The sequence below is a fragment of the Salmo salar genome, chromosome ssa06 (assembly GCF_905237065.1).
Source record: "Salmo salar chromosome ssa06, Ssal_v3.1, whole genome shotgun sequence".
NCBI classification, from domain to species: Eukaryota; Metazoa; Chordata; class Actinopteri; order Salmoniformes; family Salmonidae; genus Salmo; species Salmo salar.
Window position 1 is genome coordinate 10,146,918 of NC_059447.1, and position 19,783 is coordinate 10,166,700.

At 43.2% G+C, this 19,783-nt stretch overlaps 1 protein-coding gene across 1 annotated transcript; it reads right to left on the reverse strand.

Annotated features, from left to right (window-relative positions):
• Positions 1-1,613: 1,613 nt before the first annotated feature.
• On the reverse strand, positions 1,614-19,291 carry LOC106606306 (nuclear distribution protein nudE-like 1-B). The gene is made up of 9 exons (XM_014202463.2): positions 19,152-19,291; positions 14,643-14,739; positions 8,427-8,580; positions 6,650-6,798; positions 6,222-6,358; positions 5,553-5,726; positions 5,155-5,252; positions 4,739-4,905; positions 1,614-4,487 (listed from the first exon to the last, which is right to left on the reverse strand). The coding sequence occupies exons 2-9, from the start codon at positions 14,726-14,728 to the stop codon at positions 4,397-4,399; spliced, it is 1,056 nt and encodes a 351-aa protein (XP_014057938.1). The 5' UTR covers positions 14,729-14,739; positions 19,152-19,291; the 3' UTR covers positions 1,614-4,396.
• Positions 19,292-19,783: the final 492 nt, after the last annotated feature.

Genomic DNA, 19,783 nt, shown 5'->3' on the forward strand with positions numbered 1-19,783 from the left:
CCGTCTAAACCATTTACAATTGTCTGTCCAGTTAGACGGGGTACCGACGAGCGTCATTCAGCTTCACAATGCCCCGGGGTACGTAAAGTAGTGATTCTACGTCACGCTGTAACACATACATACACACACATACGCTCACTTTGTTTGACACTTTTGAATGAATTGTTTTTAATAAAATATATTTGTATTTCATTGTCACGTATTCATTATCTTTAACTAGCTAAATGTTTGTAGTTTGCATGTTTCAGCAGTGATTAACATGGTTAAATAGTCGTAAATCTCTGCTTGATTTGGCTTTCGGTATATTTGCCATTTTTATACATTCTATTTTTCCACGGAAGAAAGCAATAATTAATTAACACAATTACTATAAATAAATGGACACTAACTGTTATTAAATGGAAATTGCTCTCTGTAAATATAATTGGTGAGAAGTGCTCAGTCTGAAGCCATTCGGCTATGGGTTTCAGCTCCCTACCATAACAATGCAAGTCAGACCAACCTTTAAAGATTTTATTTACAACCTCTGGGGTATAACATGTTGGGAATAGTGGTATAGGAGAGGCTGCCATGAAATATAACCTCTAACCCCTAACTTGAGTGGAGTCTTCACCAATGCCAAGAGGGGCCTATCTTCGTGCCTGCCTCCACTGAGTGAGAACGGCTGCAATTTGTACCACTAGGCCCCCTGCACCACGTACTTCCCCGATACAGTAGTGGTCGGCAGTGAGGTGCACAGCTGCAGCTTTCTGTCCTTCATTACTGGGAAAGGCCTAGATTCCAGGTTGGAGAAGATCCTACATCCATCTCATTAGATCAGAACAGGATGGACGCAAAATATATATAGTTTTGCTGCATACCACACATTTTTCTACCCATATGATGTGGATCATTATCAGGTTAATTGATTTATAAGCTTCTGTAAAAACAATAACACCATGGTTGCAATAACACTTTAAACAAGTAGTTTGTAAATGTGTATGTTTTGGGTCAACACTGGTAAGTTAACCAACCTTATGTAAATTAGACTCTGTCCCCTAGGATTTTCTTCTGAATAATTTGTCAGGGCATAGCATTTTCCAATCAGCTTCAGGCAACTTTGACGTAAGGCTTGATCACACCTGTAGTGACTACTTCTATCCGTCACGCCCATTGTTGTTGATCACTTTTTCACTAGATCATGAATATGCATAGCCATCTCGCGACAACTCCAATAGTGTTTTTTCTCAAATTTGCCGGATGTCACATTTCCTAATTATTTCCGTACACTTAACCTAAGCATTACGCAACAAGTATTTGATAAAAATAAACCTCATGTAGCAAATAATCAATTCAAATGTATGTTTACCAAATTCGACACTCATTGACCTTTATACAAAATCTCCTCACTTAGTGAGCTAAAGAAAGGCAACAACGCCACCTGCTGGAGAAGACTGATCCCTCTCGCTTCCTCTGGTTATGCATCAATCTTTTAACTGCGTCTCTCCTCGGCTTGTAAAACCCCCCCAGTTATTTCACCAAAGACAGTACAAATTTCAACATGACAGCAAGAGGAGCCTACAGCAACCAGAGAGAGAGAGCGAGACTGCACGCAAACACAGAATGCCAATAGCCTGTTTTCAAGAACATTTTATTTGACAACTGTGACAAGAGTATTCTGGACATTTCCCTTTATATTTTTGGGTTACAGTTGTCCCACTGTGTTTAGCAGATCTGTACAGTGTGTGTGTGTTGGGTGTGTCCATCTGGAAAGAGACAGCATTGTGTGTTTGTAGCCAATAACAGTGGGAGGCTAACTCCTATAATACGGGTCTTTCTATCCTCTCAAACCAACAAGTCAGGAAAACATTACCTTTAGGTTCACTTTTTCATCAGACTTATAAGCTGCATCATGAGTGATGTACAACAAAGTTTCAGTACTTATTTTTCAATATCTTTATTTCATTTTATCGAACAGACTGGACAACCAATTGTACATCATGATATGTGATCTTGGACTGATGTACAATAGTAAAACTCAGGTTCTTCATTTTAAACATGCCATAAAGACATCTGAAATAAATAGAACTGTAATAATGCCAAACGTTGGTATGTACAAATGTGTTAGACAGAGTTACAATGCTTAGTTCCAAACCTGTATACATGGGGACATAGCAACAGGCTGACATAGAGCTCAGAGTGATGTGGTAAAGGTGGGTGACATCATAGACCATGGGAGTAAGCAAGCACTCCAAATGATAGTCCTGGAATAGGTGGAATAGTTTTAGGACCAGTTTCTCAGACACAGATTAAGCCTAGTGCTGGATTCTAAATCATTCTGAATGGAGAATCTCCATTGAAAGTGTTAAGTCCAAGACTAGGCTTAAAGATGCACTATGCAGAAATCGCACCGCCATTTCCTGGTTGCTAGAATTAGAATTTCAACTTGTGAGAAAACAAGCAAGTATAGTGTAGAGAATCATTGTAGCATCTAAACCGCTGTGAAATATATTTTCCATAACCAAAAACATTGTATTTTCAGCTGATTTGAAGCTGGTGTACAAAACAGAAAGTAAAAGACCCAAAAACAAAACTATAAAACAGGAAGCATAGACAAATAACAGATCTACCACCTTCTTAGACTTGCTTTCAATGAAAAGAACAGATCTATAACATTTCTATGTAAATTTGGTCAGGTCACCCAAAAAGCTATATATTGCAGCTTTAATCTGTGTCCAGGAAACTGGCCTTAAGGCTTTTCATTTAAGGCTGTGATAGGAGGGAGCACTATTAACCCCAGATGAAGATACAGGCAGAATGGGGGATGTAAAATAAATCATAAGTGAATATCAACGACAGAGACCAGGAAGAGGCATGTCATTCTGAGATGAGGTTCTCTATTACAAACGTTTCATCGACAGGACAGGAGCCAACGTGACAAAATGGTCACCAATAGCCTGATTAAAACTAGACTGAGCACTCCCCTCATGGTGAACACAGCATTCAGTCTGGTTTAACCAGGCTAGGATCTAGTCCAGAAAAAGGGATGAGCGTGACCCACTGTTAGATAGCTCTAGGGTGAGGTTTCCCCTAGGTACAGATCTAGGATCAGCTTCCCCTCCCCAATCCTAACCATTAGTGGGGTAAAGGGAAAAACTGACCCAGGGTCAGCATCTAAGGCAACTTCACCCTATACCTGTTAGATGGTTGGACTGCTGGGTTATTGTTGCTGGATATTCTGTTCTGCAGGTCAAAAGGAGTGCACTACATAGGGAATATGCCCCATGGTCAAAAGGAGTGCACTAGATAGTGAGGGTGCCATTAGGACAGTACAGTCTGTGGTGAAGCAGACCTAACTTCATTAATGAAGAGGACAGCAGCTGATGTTTCCAGGCTATTTAACATGGAGGTCCATCCCTCCCTACCAGACTACAGATGGTCCACCAGCTGACCGGTCTGTTCTGTCTGGTCAGCCCACATCCAGGACAATAGGGACTTGGGGGTGCATCTCAATAGTATAAAGTGGTTTCCTCATCTTCTCTCCTTTCCCTCCTCTGCACTGATGGGAAGGAAATTACAGGTGAAAGCTCATTTCTGGTAGAGATAGATCATCCACATTGCTTTTACCGGTCCTGTTGTTTTCTCATTCTCTCCAAGACTAACTGGACTATTGAGAGGAAGGAGAGGAGATGAGGCTATTAACTGGACTATTGAGATGCAGCCCAATAAGAGAACATGGTTCTGATCACAGGCTGAACACAATAAACATTAATTCAGTCATTCTTCTGAACATGGGGGTTAAGGGTCATCAACTCCATCTGACCCCATAACATACAAACAAACAAACAGGAAATATTGCATCTTAAAGCATACATACAGTAATGATGAAATCATCTAACTTTGCAAAAAGTCCCTTTTCATTTTTAAATACAACATTGTAAATATAAATTATTTGTAATTGTGCAATTCATCCAGAGAAGAAAATAAAAGGTTAAGAGGAAGGACGCTGCAGTCCATTGGGGACATTTGTTATATAGCTGTTATAGAGTGAAACTGATAAACTGATGGAGCTAAAATGGAGACACTCCAGAGCACAGAGGTCACCAGCACATCATCCACATGAGCAAAGCTCAGGCATGTGCCTGTATGTTAAATACACACAAACACACTCAGCATCCAACCCCACCCCACTCATAGGTGAGTGAGGCCTTTTCAATCATTCAGTCAAGTGTCTCTCCCACACACACACACACACACACACACACACACAGTAACGGTTCTTCAAGTGTTCTCTCCTCTCAGTGTTCTGCGGGGCATACAGGAGTTGTACAGAGATTTGACGGAGGATGTGAGGTTGGGGTGAAGGATGAGGGGTACCCTTGTTCTGCGGGGAGCTTGTACAGAGGTTGGGGCCATGCTAAACGGTGAGAGGCAGCATGCCAGGAGGGGAGACAGTCCGGGGCGACGCCAGGGCAGTCAGGGTGCTGGGGTCCAGTCCATTCACAGCCCTGTGGGGGACAACACCAGACAGAGACAAACCAAGAAGACAGAAGTTAGTTCATTGACAATATCAAATAGAAAGCTGTTTGGGTATTCTCAACATACTCTGGTTAGACCAACTCTGATTAAAAATGGGATGGAGTCCATTCAGCCTGTCACTTCTTCTACTGTCTCGGAGCGAGTCACACGAACACTGCAGACAGGAAGTCAAGCAGAGAGATGGACCAGTAGGAATACTCCTGAGAGAGACAGAACTCACGTTTTGTCGTAGTAGGTGGTGTGTAGTGAGTGGGAGAACTTGGTGGCGTTGCTGTTGATGAGGTTTCCGTTCCCAGTGATCATGTTGGTGGACGACGTGGAGTAGGTTTTCCTCACGGCCTGGTCCTTGGCAAAGTTCCTACATGCAGCTAGCTTGGACTCCAGCGCCTAAGGACAGACACACATGGCCTACATTAGACTAATCACAAGCTGTGGATTCTGTTGTAACCTTTAATTCAGGTCACAGACAACTTTCCAATATACTCTGCTGTCAAGAGAGGAGACGGAAGCCAAACTGTTGGGTTCACTCAAGAAGAGTGTTCATAATGTTTTGTCATCAACATTAGCTTCATAGAGGATGGATACATAGCAATGGCAATGGAAAACATTGCTACAAGAAACAAGTCTGATATTTACCCCCACTTTTCTAAGAAGGTCCCCAACAATATTAAGAGCAGAGATTCTTGCTGATGGGGTCAGAGGTGAGCCACCAGGCCCACAGCCATTTGTTAACACTGTAGAGAGAGAGAGGAGATAAAGAGGAGACAGTGTTTAGCACATGACAGATACCTAGAAACTGTTTAACATGGAGGTACAGCTCCAAAAGTGAAGGAACTAAATAAGACCTGGGTTCAAATAGTATTTATATACTTTCAAAACACTTTGAGCATTTAATTGGGACTGCCTGGAGGGACTTTTGAGACTCTTCCATGGATTCCATTGCACCTGGCAAACTCAATAAAGCACATGTAAAGTATTAGAGAGAAAACACTATTTCCACCCAGGTCTGTTAGAAGACACGGCTGTTGACCTACCTGATGATTTAGGGTTGATGAACGGGTGTTCCATACCCTTCCCTACAGGGGTGACGGGCAGGGACAGGGAGGCCTGGACAGCAGAGTCCATCTTGTCCATGTCCAGGGTAGGAGAGCTGGGGGCTGACATTCTGTCTGCAGTCCTTTCCCTCACCACCATCTCCTGTCTCAGGTCTGGGGGGGGGCAGATAGACAGACATGAGATAAGCACCAATACAGACATGATAACAGACATGACATTCTGTCTGCAGTTTTCTCCCTCACCACCATCTCCTGTCTCATGTCTGAGGCATCTGTCACACCAATACAGATTCTACCAAATGGATAGAGCAGTGTTTCACAACCCTCTCCTCAAGTACCAGCCAGACAACCATTTCATATACTCCAGTACTATCACTACATCTGATTACACTGGTCTACTATCATCAAGCCCATGATTAGTGGGGGGCAGGGAGCTTAGGGGGACAGGGAGCTTAGGGGGACAGGGAGCTTAGGGGGACAGGGAGCTTAGGGGTTATCCCCGTCCATACCGCTGGCTTCATCCTTCAGTCTCTGTACTGAGACCACTAGACTCCTTCTCATCCAGCTGACTTTAATACAGCCGTATTAGACATAACAGAAAGGGTAGGTCTGAGATAGAGGTAGGCTAGGTGTTTCATGTCTTCATACCTCTGGCTTCATCCTTCAGTCTCTGTACTGAGACCAGTAGAGACTCCTTCTCATCCAGCTCACTCTCCAGGAAGGCATTCCTCTCTATGGCCTGGTTCAGACGACCCTCAAAGTCCTCCAGAGATACGATGGTCGCCCTGAGGGAGGGAGGAGGAGAGGAGTTGGGGTGGACAACGGTTAGTAGCAGAGCAGGTGAAAAATGTACAGTATCTGTGTGGGTTGGATAACTGGGTTAACACCTTTACAAGTATTTCACTACACCCACAATGACATCTGCTAAATATGTGTATGTGACCAATACATGTGATACTGAGGCACAGCTACCAGCCAGCATCCACTTAGCCTACAACCTAGGCCTGAACTCAACTAAAACATTTGAATGGCTGCGTTAGTAACGTTAGTTTAGTTCTACTGTGGTATATAGTGACCTCTTGGCTCTCTCCAGGTCATCGTTGGCCTGCTCCAGTTCTCTGACGTATTTATGAAGCTGTTCCTTGATTCCTCTGGTCTGTCCCAGGTCATCCTCTAACATGGAGACCTGCTTATAGCTCTGAGCATACTGCTGCTCCAACTTCTCCTACAGGGGAGAGAGGAGGGAGAGAGAACAACGTTCAGACAACATGGAGAACGAATGAGTGTGTGGAGATGGTTGCATTGATGACTGAGGTGAGCGGTGGAAGGGAGTGTTGACATGCCAACTTTCTTAATGTTAACATTCTCAGTGTTCATAGACTCCAGAACTCCTTCGTTCTCTGGCGAGGGGTGAAGAATGGCTCATAGGTGTCAGAATCAAGTAAGCCTAAGGTCTGGGTCAACAGCAAGGATAGCCCCAGCTCTACGGCCCCAAGCTCTACGCCCTCACATGAATCATAGTCCTCCATGGCCCGATCATAGAACTCTAGCTTCTCTAGTCTACTGCACACTCACATGTTGCGGCCATATGTAGTCCAACAGACTGTCTAACACACATCAACATGGTTATCCCACGGACAGAAGGAAATGGTCATGAAAGACAGCACCTCATCATAAAGAAGCAGGTGTTATTTTATCTCAGTGCTCTACATCCTGGTTAGCATCATGTTCTATTATCCCATTGATCTACATCCTGGTTAGCATCATGTTCTATTATCCCAGAGCTCGACATCCTGGTTAGCATCATGTTCTATTATCCCATTGATCTACATCCTGGTTAGCATCATGTTCTATTATCCCAGTGCTCTACATCCTGGTTAGCATCATGTTCTATTATCCCAGTGCTCTACATCCTGGTTAGCATCATGTTCTATTATCCCAGTGCTCTACATCCTGGTTAGCTTCATGTTCTATTATCCCAGTGCTCTACATCCTGGTTAGCATCATGTTCTATTATCCCAGTGCTCTACATCCTGGTTAGCATCATGTTCTATTATCCCATTGATCTACATCCTGGTTAGCATCATGTTCTATTATTCCAGTGCTCTACATCCTGGTTAGCATCATGTTCTATTATCCCAGTGCTCTACATCCTGGTTAGCATCATGTTCTATTATCCCAGTGCTCTTCATCCTGGTTAGCATCATGTTCTATTATCCCAGTGCTCTTCATCCTGGTTAGCATCATGTTATATTATCCCAGTGCTCTACATCCTGGTTAGCATCATGTTCTATTATCCCAGTGCTCTACATCCTGGTTAGCATCATGTTCTATTATCCCAGTGCTCTACATCCTGGTTAGCATCATGTTCTATTATCCCAGTGATTGACATCCTAGTTAGCGTCATGTTCTATTATCTCAGTGATCTACATCCTGGTCAGTGATATACCTTGCCAGCACTAGTGATCTAACCAGTGATATGCTGGTCAGCCAGCCAACACATGCATCTCTCTCTCTGGCAGGCAGCAGGGGCATCCAGGAGTGTGGCTTTACTCTGAGATCCAGATGTAGTTGTTGAGCCCTGTTTCCAGTCCCTGGTGAATGGGTGATGTTAACTGATGTTCCGGAACTGTAATCCAGTGTTTGCCGGAACCGAATCCCCAGGAACAGCGTTTGCCGAAACCGAATCCCCAACCGTTTCACATATTTGTTCAATTCTAACACAAAGAGGTACAACATTTACCTTGAGGTTGTCCAGCTCACACTTCAGTGTTTGGTTCTAACCCCTCTGTCTGTGGGTGTGTGTGTGTGTGTATATATATGCATGCATGTGTCCGTTCCTGCGTATGTTACCTTGAGGTTGTCCAACTCGCTCTTCAGTCTTTGGTTCTCTGTGTGCAGGTCTCTGAGGCGGTGTTCAGCCTGTCCTAGCTGGGCCTCTAACTCCGCCTCCAGCTCTCTGCTCCCTTCCTGGAACTCCACCAGCTCCTCCTGGGCCTCATGGTAGCTGGAGGACACACGGGAGGGACTGTTATTTAATGATCAATTGTGGTACTAATGAGTGGTAGTCACATCCCCTGGACAGTCAGACCTAGACCTATCCTGTGGTCAGTGGAACATGTCTGAACACACCCGGTCTCTTCACTCATAATATCCTGTCTCCAGACCCCTTGACCCCTCACCCCTCTCAGAACACACTGAACAGCAGCAGGCATATAGGAGCCATCTGTATCCTCTAATGACAAACCCCTGCTGAGGTCTCAAAGCTCCATCAGACCCGAGGTACTGTCTCAAAGCTCCATCAGACCTGCTGAGGTACTGTCTCAAAGCTCCATCAGACCCGAGGTACTGTCTCAAAGCTCCATCAGACCCGAGGTACTGTCTCAAAGCTCCATCAGACCCGAGGTACTGTCTCAAAGCTCCATCAGACCCGAGGTACTGTCTCAAAGCTCCATCAGACCCGAGGTACTGTCTCAAAGCTCCATCAGACCCGAGGTACTGTCTCAAAGCTCCATCAGACCCGAGGTACTGTCTCAAAGCTCCATCAGACCCGAGGTACTGTCTCAAAGCTCCATCAGACCCGAGGTACTGTCTCAAAGCTCCATCAGACCCGAGGTACTGTCTCAAAGCTCCATCAGACCCGAGGTACTGTCTCAAAGCTCCATCAGACCCGAGGTACTGTCTCTGTCTCAAAGCTCTATCAGACCTCAGTCCAGTCTGTATTCAGTCTATATTCAGACTCACTGGACTGTGTCCAGACTTACTGACCCACACAGTATGTGCTAGATACAACCTAGTAATACAGTCCAGTAATATCTACAGATAGACCTAGCTGATTGTAGCATAGCACCTTCTCTTGTCCCATGTGGCTGTATATCAGTCTATCATCTGTCTGTCCATAGACGTAAAGCTACTAGAACTTAACGTCTGTCTGGTCATAGATGTAATGCAACTAGAATGGTTCTTCATGGCCCCTGACTCATCTGTCATGACAAAGGCCAATGCCATGCTAGAGCTGAATGAATGCAGACTTTCCATGCCCTTCATTCAGTCAGGTGGCTCCACTGAATTGAATTAGAAGGGTTGGTTCATGTGTGAGAACCTAAGGCATGGTATACTAACCTGGTAGCCAGATATGTTAGCCTGTACCAGGATCTGTTTGTGCTGTAAAATAATAACATGCCATTTAGCAGACAATTATGTTAAAGTGACTTACAGTCATGCGTTCATATATTTTACATATGGGTAGTCCCAGGAATCGAACCCACTACCCTGGCATTACAACTGAGATACAAAGGACCACTGTTTGGCATGACAAGGAGTTGAGATGATCGTACAAACAGATCTGGGACCAGGCTACAGATACATAGTTCCACTGACCAGGGATGACCCTTGGAACAGAAAAGGTCTGAGTGACACACACATTAACAGGGTTCGACAGCTCTGGGGTCAGTTTAACTGGCAGCCACTGCTCCATCCTTGGCCTTACTGGGTTTCCATGCTCATTCCACACACACGGTTACCGTACCAGAAGCACACATGGCCAGTTTGGCCGCAGAACAGCCCTGTTCAACTATGGCTCTGACTGGAATGACTTCGGTTACCTTCCCTCTGACAACATCACTGTTTTCAGACATTTTTACATTTACATTTTAGTCATTTAGCAGACACTCTTATCCAGAGCGACTTACAGTAGTGAATGCATACAATTCATACATTTTTTTCTCCGTACTGGTCCCCCGTGGGAATCGAACCCACAACCCTGGCGTTGCAAACACCATGCTCTACCTACTGAGCCACACGGGACCAATATACATCATAACATATCAGACAATACGACCAAAATACCACTGTGTACAAACAAGTATTTGTATTTATTATGGATCCCCATTAGTTCCTGTCAAGGCAGCAGGTACTCTTCCTGGGGTTTATTATGGATCCCCATTCATTCCTGCCAAGGCAGCAGGTACTCTTCCTGGGGTTTATTATGGATCCCCATTCATTCCTGCCAAGGCAGCAGGTACTCTTCCTGGGGTTTATTATGGATCCCCATTCATTCCTGCCAAGGCAGCAGGTACTCTTCCTGGGGTTTATTATGGATCCCCATTCATTCCTGCCAAGGCTGCAGGTACTCTTCCTGGGGTTTATTATGGATCCCCATTCATTCCTGCCAAGGCAGCAGGTACTCTTCCTGGGGTTTATTATGGATCCCCATTCATTCCTGCCAAGGCAGCAGGTACTCTTCCTGGGGTCCAGCAACATTATGGCGGTTATATACAATAGAAAACATCACATTACACACCAGATTTCGCAACACATTAAGTGTGTTCACTCAGGTCACTAGTCTACAATACAAAATCCATGTATACGTGTGTGTGCATAGTGCACATGTTTGTGTGTGTGTGTGTTAAATAGGCGTAAATTAGAATATCAAATTATTTGTGTGTGTGTAGCGCAGCCATCTGGGACCTCCTCATGAACACACACACTAGGCCTATACTCTAGAATGTGTTGTGTCAACACTGACAGGGTAAGGCTCTACAGAGCCTGGGAAAACAGAACCACTTGAACATGTGCAGGACTGTAGGACTACATCATTCTGAACTAGTAACAGTTAATACTGTAGACCTGTATCATTCTGAACTAGTATCATAGTTAATACTGTAGACCTGTATCATTCTGAACTAGTATCATAGTTAATACTGTAGACCTGTATCATTCTGAACTAGTATCATAGTTAATACTGTAGACCTGTATCATTCTGAACTAGTATCATAGTTAATACTGTAGACCTGTATCATTCTGAACTAGTATCACAGTTAATACTGTAGACCAGTATCATAGTTAATACTGTAGACCAGTATCATAGTTAATACTGTAGACCAGTATCATGTTGAACTAGTAACATAGTTAATACTGTAGACCTGTATCATTCTGAACTAGTAACATAGTTAATACTGTAGACCTGTATCATTATGAACTAGTATCATAGTTAATACTGTAGACCTGTATCATTCTGAACTAGTATCATAGTTAATACTGTAGACCTGTATCATAGTTAATACTGTAGACCTGTATCATTCTGAACTAGTATCATAATACTGTAGACCTGTATCATTCTGAACTAGTATCATAGTTAATACTGTAGACCTGTATCATGTTGAACTAGTAACATAGTTAATACTGTAGACCCGTATCATTCTGAACTAGTAACATAGTTAATACTGTAGACCTGTATCATTCTGAACTAGTAACATAGTTAATACTGTAGACCTGTATCATAGTTAATACTGTAGACCTGTATCATTCTGAACTAGTATCATAATACTGTAGACCTGTATCATTCTGAACTAGTATCATAGTTAATACTGTAGACCTGTATCATGCTGAACTAGTAACATAGTTAATACTGTAGACCTGTATCATTCTGAACTAGTATCATAGTTAATACTGTAGACCTGTATCATTCTGAACTAGTATCATAGTTAATACTGTAGACCTGTATCATAGTTAATACTGTAGACCTGTATCATTCTGAACTAGTATCATAGTTAATACTGTAGACCTGTATCATGCTGAACTAGTAACATAGTTAATACTGTAGACCTGTATCATTCTGAACTAGTAACATAGTTAATACTTTAGACCTGTAACATTCTGAACTAGTATCATAGTTAATACTGTAGACCTGTATCATAGTTAATACTGTAGACCTGTATCATTCTGAACTAGTATCATAGTTAATACTGTAGACCTGTATCATAGTTAATACTGTAGACCTGTATCATGTTGAACTAGTAACATAGTTAATACTGTAGACCTGTATCATTCTGAACTAGTATCATAGTTAATACTGTAGACCTGTATCATTCTGAACTAGTATCATAGTTAATACTGTAGACCTGTATCATTCTGAACTAGTATCATAGTTAATACTGTAGGACTAAATCATTCTGAACTAGTATCATAGTTAATACTGTAGACCTGTATCAATCTGAACTAGTATCATAGTTAATACTGTAGACCTGTATCATGTTGAACTAGTAACATAGTTAATACTGTAGACCTGTATTATTCTGAACTAGTAACATGCTGGATATAGGATATCTGTTCTAGAACACCCTGCTGGATATAGGCTATATCTGTTCTAGTACACCCTGCTGGATATAGGCTATATCTGTTCTAGAACACCCTGCTGGATATAGGCTATATCTGTTCTAGAACACCCTGCTGGATATAGGCTATATCTGTTCTAGAACACCCTGCTGGATATAGGCTATATCTGTTCTAGTACACCCTGCTGGATATAGACTATATCTGTTCTAGAACACCCTGCAGGATATAGGCTATATCTGTTCTAGAACACCCTGCTGGATATAGACTATATCTGTTCTAGAACACCCTGCTGGATATAGGCTATATCTGTTCTAGAACACCCTGCTGGATATAGGCTATATCTGTTCTAGAACACCCTGCTGGATATAGACTATATCTGTTCTAGAACACCCTGCTGGATATAGGCTATATCTGTTCTAGAACACCCTGCTGGATATAGGCTATATCTGTTCTAGAACACCCTGCTGGATATAGGCTATATCTGTTCTAGTACACCCTGCTGGATATAGGCTATATCTGTTCTAGAACACCCTGCTGGATATAGGCTATATCTGTTCTAGAACACCCGGCTGGATATAGACTATATCTGTTCTAGAACACCCTGCTGGATATAGACTATATCTGTTCTAGAACACCCTGCTGGATATAGGCTATATCTGTTCTAGAACACCCTGCTGGATATAGACTATATCTGTTCTAGAACACCCTGCTGGATATAGGCTATATCTGTTCTAGAACACCCTGCTGGATATAGGCTATATCTGTTCTAGAACACCCTGCTGGATATAGACTATATCTGTTCTAGAACACCCTGCTGGATATAGGCTATATCTGTTCTAGAACACCCTGCTGGATATAGGCTATATCTGTTCTAGAACACCCTGCTGGATATAGACTATATCTGTTCTAGAACACCCTGCTGGATATAGGCTATATCTGTTCTAGTACACCCTGCTGGATATAGACTATATCTGTTCTAGAACACCCTGCTGGATATAGACTATATCTGTTCTAGAACACCCTGCTGGATATAGGCTATATCTGTTCTAGAACACCCTGCTGGATATAGACTATATCTGTTCTAGAACACCCTGCTGGATATAGGCTATATCTGTTCTAGAACACCCTGCTGGATATAGGCTATATCTGTTCTAGAACACCCTGCTGGATATAGACTATATCTGTTCTAGAACACCCTGCTGGATATAGGCTATATCTGTTCTAGAACACCCTGCTGGATATAGGCTGTGTGTGTTCTAGTACACCCTGCTGGATATAGACTATATCTGTTCTAGAACACCCTGCTGGATATAGGATATCTGTAAAAGTGACACCAGAGTCATATTCAATAGAAACCAAACGGAAGAAAAGGGACTGAAACGGGGAGGTAGGCTACTACCTGAACCAGTACAATAAGAAATGCTCATTTTCCTTCCAAATGTTTTCCATTACAACACATTTTGCTACGGTGTGCACTAATGATGACTCCCCAGCACTAAGAACAACTAGACCTAAACTTACTCGGCCTAATTTAAGCCAATGAGTCCATTGCTTCCTGTGTCGATGGTAACTTTAACAAAGGCCTATAGAGGAACAGGCCATGTGCCAGATGATCACATGACTGTTACGACATAACCTTGTTATTCATCTTCCAGTGTTATGAGCAAACATAAAAGCATAAAAAGCATAAAAGCTTATGTAACAGAGTCGAGAACAAGCCATGTGGTTTTCTGGTCATGTATAATTATATTACTGAGAAGACGTCAAAGTGAAAGACTGTGCCTAGCTTGAGTTTCAATTTGGAACATGTATGTAGAGGAGAGTAGTTCAACAGATACAATGACAAACTGCTGAGTCTAATCTTCTGAAACTCAATGTTTGACCATGTATAAATCAATGAATGATTTTGTTAAATGAGCTATGAGTAGCCTAGATCAGTTGACATGAACATACCTGTTGTTATACTTGAGGGATAAGGCCTTCCAGTAGTCAATCTCCTGGTCCTTTGAAGTGAATGTTGGTATCATGTCTGTGTCCATGGTAGAACAACCTGAAGAGGAGAACATCATGATCACCTGAAGCTTGTTAAAGACAGACGTATCCTGAATGTAGGCCTAAACATTTGAATGGCAGAAAACCAAACAGGGTTTATTCTTACCCAAGAAAAGTAGCAGACTAATTCATTGCAAAAATATTAAAAAAGTACTTAATCTTATGCTCAGGCTGGCCTGTCAGGAGTCTGGCTGGCCTGTCAGGAGTCTGGCTGGCCTGTCAGGAGTCTGGCTGGCCTGTCAGGAGTCTGGCTGGCCTGTCAGGAGTCTGGCTGTCATCACAGTTATTCAAGACCCACTGACTTCAATTCAGCCTCCCTCCACCTCTCTTCTAACAACAAGGGCCTGACACACTGACCCAGCAGCAACACCTGGGTGACAACCAGCCATTTGGTAGGCCAACTCCTCAGTAAGGAGATGTAGGATTCCCCCAGTAGGACCCACAGAGCCCCTTCATACAGACCAGGGCCTCCTCATTAAAACTTCTAGCCCTGTTTGTTTGACATGGGCAACAGCGGACTGGACATGTTTTCAAAAAGCTTCATTCACTTCTATTCATGGCCATTTTGTGTGTTGAATGCCAATCATAAACACATGGAACAGAAGTAGTATGGAAACCCTGAGCAGCAGTGTTATGAATGAAGCTGTGGTTGGGCCAAAGCCACCTCAGAGGGAGGATGTGATTAAACGCCCACACGTCTGTTTGGTCCAGTGTGTGTGTGCTGTGTGAGGTTGAACAGCAGGGAGTCCCAAGCCCTCCCAGTAGCTCCAGGAATAGGCAAGGCTACTAGTGATCATCTCTGGTTAGAGGGATTTCCAGCATGCATGGGTCAGTCGCTTCAAACTGTCCCAACACAAGCACTCTAAAGTTACACTGTGCAGAAATCGCTCCTCCACTTCCTGGTTGCTAAAATTCTAATAGTTTGCCTAATTTCAGTTTGTGACAAAACAAGCAGTCATTGTGTAGAGAATCATTGTAGCATCTAAACCGCTGTGAAATATATTTTCTGTAAGCAAAAATATAGTATATTTGGCTGTTTGAAACTGGTGTACAAAACCGAAAGTAGAAGACGCAGAAACAAAAATTCAGAACGGGAAGCACAGAAATAGAACAGACCTACCGCTTCTTAGACTTGCTTTCAACGGGAATGACAGATCTATAACTCACATTTCTATGTGAATTTGGTCAGGTCGCCCAAAAAAGTGTTGTAGCTTTGTGACATGTTGTAGCTTTAACAGACGGATGAGTCAGCACAGCGGTCAGCCACCCCAACACCAACAGCAGGCCAGCATTCTAACAGACGGATGGGTCAGCAGCCTGGTCAGCCACCCCAACACCAGCACCATCCTCTATACTGCACTCTGCTTAACAGAATGTCAAATGGCTTTTAATTCAGTTAACAAGGGAGAGTCATCTGTCAGTTAGACAGGTCCCAGGGGTCATGGGGTCAAAGGGAGAATAGCTGTTCTCTCTCACATTACTCTAGGTGTATGTATGGTATGCAGAGCGTGCGTGTGTGTTATGCAGCTCAGGAAATTGTGTCGTCACACCACTACTACTACTGGGACTCGCTCAGGAAACTGTGTCGTCACACCACTACTACTACTGGGACTGGCTCAGGAAACTGTGTCGTCACACCACTACTACTACTGGGACTCGCTCAGGAAACTGTGTCGTCACACCACTACTACTACTGGGACTCGCTCAGGAAACTGTGTCGTCACACCACTACCACTGGGACTCGCTCAGGAAACTGTGTCGTCACACCACTACTACTACTTGGACTCGCTCAGGAAACTGTGTCGTCACACCACTACTACTACTGGGACTCGCTCAGGAAACTGTGTCGTCACACCACTACTACTGGGACTGGCTCAGGAAACTGTGGTTACACCACTACTACTGGGACTGGCTCAGGAAACTGTGTCGTCACACCACTACTACTGGGACTCGCTCAGGAAACTGTGTCGTCACACCACTACTACTGGGACTCATTCAGGAAACTGAGGGGGCCTGAGGAGAGTGTCAACAACACCAAGGTGGAGACTGAAGCATGGTGATGCAATAACTGGATTGTTTACTAAAGACTGGTTTTGATACTGTCAACATAGCATAGTCTAAGATACTAGCTGAACTAGGATTGGTTTTGATACTGTCAACATAGCATAGTGTAAGATACTAGCTGACCTAGGATTGGTTTTGATACTGTCAACATAGCATAGTCTAAGATACTAGCTGAACTAGGATTGGTTTTGATACTGTCAACATAGCATAGTCTAAGATACTAGCTGAACTAGGATTGGTTTTGATACTGTCAACATAGCATAGTCTAAGATACTAGCTGAACTAGGATTGGTTTTGATACTGTCAACATAGCATAGTCTAAGATACTAGCTGAACTAGGCTAATGATAGTATAGCTAACATGATGACCTTAGCTGAACTAGGCTAATGATAGATCATCATGTTAGTTATACAATCATTAGCATGGTTCATCAAAGATCATCGTGTTAGCTATACTTAGCTGAACTGGGCTAGTGATAGATCATCATGTTAGCTATACAATCATTAGCATGGTTCATCAAGGATCATCATGTTAGCTATACTTAGCTGAACTGGGCTAATGATAGATCATGTTAGCTATACTTAGCTGAACTGGGCTAATGATCGTATAGCCAACATGATGTAATGTTATTAGGCTACCACGTGAACAACACGTCCATTGAGGTGAAATCACAGTCAGAGCTATGAGAGAAGAAGGTTCGAAAACTTACGTCTCTCCATTCATCCCTTTATCACAGAGAAGCAAAAGACTTGAATGTGAGTCTCAATAACAGACTAGCTGTTGTTTCCTTGGTGATAAATAAGACCAATCTTTAGGTTACACTCAGCTGACAGTAGTGTGTTGTGTTCAATTACAAACAACAAACCAGGATATGAAAGACAACACCAGGTTCACTCACTGACAGTGATTTTCAGCACAGAAGACTCAGCTTCAGGAAAAAGTAGACAGATGTTTTTCTCTGTTTTTGTACCCATTCCAGTGCAGGCATGTTGGGTGGCATCTTGGTGTGCAGAACACATGGGCTCATTTCCCAAATGGCAACCTACTCACTATTAAGTGCACTACTTTAGACCAGAGCAGTGAGCCCTGGTCAAAAGAAGCACACTATATAGGGAATAGGGTACAATTTGGGTCACAGTATGTAGATTCTACTACCAAGCCAACAGCAGAGGAACCATCTGGTTATATTTACCCATGGCTTAGAGCAGGGCAGGCTAACTAGCCAACAGAGGAAGGTAGTGGAGTCTGTGGTTTTCCTGTCCACTCACCTTTTGGCTTCCTCTTTTCCTCTGATGCAGATGACATCTCTCTGTCTGGCTGTTTAATAAAGAGTGAGTGGGTGACGCACTACGCGGGCTCACACCAAATTCTCTGTGAGTTACGTTATTTCCAGGAAACTAAAATCCTCCCACTTCCACCAGAGGTCTGGGATAGGCTATTTGAGGGTGTAGGGTTCCGCTGTGTGTAGCAGTGTGTATAGGTAGGATGTGCAGCCGACCAGGCATACTCCCTGTTGTGACGTCCAGTCTCGGAGGAACGGTGGTGGTGAGACCCTGGAGAATGCCCTATTTGGTAGAGATCTTAGACCGTTTTTATACTAGCTAACTGCATGTGGCTACCGGCTAGCACCATTACATTGGCTTTCAGAGCAGCAGGTTAGACTCCAAGGAACAAAGCTGTAGCTACAGTTTAGGTGAAATTCTTACTGTATGTAGAATTAAGATATCCACCCCTATGATGATAAACAACATTTACATTCCCTGAATATTTGGTGGCAAGAAACATTCTAGGCTAAATGCCACATTATTACATTAGCTAAGATCAACTGTATTTAGTTTACAGTAGTCGGCTGACCATGTACGGTCAGTGAAGGACAAGGTGAGGCAGAATAAATAAGACGTGGTATCCACAGGCAACGAGACCGGTAATCACTCAGTCCTAACGTTAATCACCTCTAACTGGTTCCAGGGCTGAGACCGGCTAGTAACGTTAGTAGTAACCGGCTTTTTGCTTGTCATACGAAACCACCACCAGACAACATAAAATGTCAACACTTTCTGATACTGACTGTTTCCACACAGTAAAACATGTGTAACTAGTAAGCCAGAAAGGAAACAATTAGCTCGTCAATATCACAGTGTCGCCAAATCAAATACATAATTATTAGCTAGCAAGACTAGCATGGCACCAAACGGCAAGCTCAACAACCTATTTTCAGCTGTCACTGGTTTGGTGAGCCGCTGGCTGCTCGTCGTTCAAAGCTCGCTAAAGTCGAAAACACAGGTTAACCAGCTAGCTAGCTTTTGGTAAAGTACCCAACGTAAATATGTAAATCAATGTCCTTACCTGGGCATGTCCAATCCGTGTATCTGTCTCCAGATTCAGTTACAGTCGCCACATCTTCTGACCTGGACTGTCTTCATCGAAATGACTGTCTGTGTTTAGAAAACGCCAACGCGACTCTCGGAAGTAACGTAGCTTCCGAGGCGGTGGCACGTAATGAAATCATACGTACGTCAAATGTGACACGCCAGGGTTGGACCTCTAATTTGCCTCGTCCTGACCACAAGGTAGCGCTATTATGCTAAGAAATTAGTAATGCAGTGCAGTCAGATGATGTGTAGGCAGTAGCCTCCATAGAGCAGCATAAGGCCTTTCAAATCCTCATTCACAGGCAGCCTAGAAATGAATTTAATAGGCTAATAGTTGTAGCAATACTGCACTTCCCATAGTAGCCTGTTGCGAGTATTTCGTATTTGAGTGGATATAGCCAAAATGTTGTTGTATTCAGTGGGCCAGTATTTCTTCTATGTTTAGCTTATAGGCTATGCCTTTACAAAAAAGGGTTGTAGTTTTGAAGCTGCAGTAAACATGTATTTGGCTCTGGTATTTTGGACGCAGTAATTGCAGAATAACTGCAGTGAGTTATACTGCACTGTAACTAACTGCAGTTGCACTGGAAAAATTACTGCAGTAGA

Coding starts and splice junctions, on each gene's coding strand:
- LOC106606306 (XM_014202463.2), bottom strand. CDS start 14,728: ATGGACACAGACATGATACCAACATTCACTTCAAAGGACCAGGAGATT. Junction 8,581..14,642: donor TCCCTCAAGTATAACAACAG/GTATGTTCATGT, acceptor TGTGTCCTCCAG/CTACCATGAGGCCCAGGAGG. Junction 6,359..6,649: donor GACCTGGAGAGAGCCAAGAG/GTCACTATATAC, acceptor TCCCTCCCTCAG/GGCGACCATCGTATCTCTGG.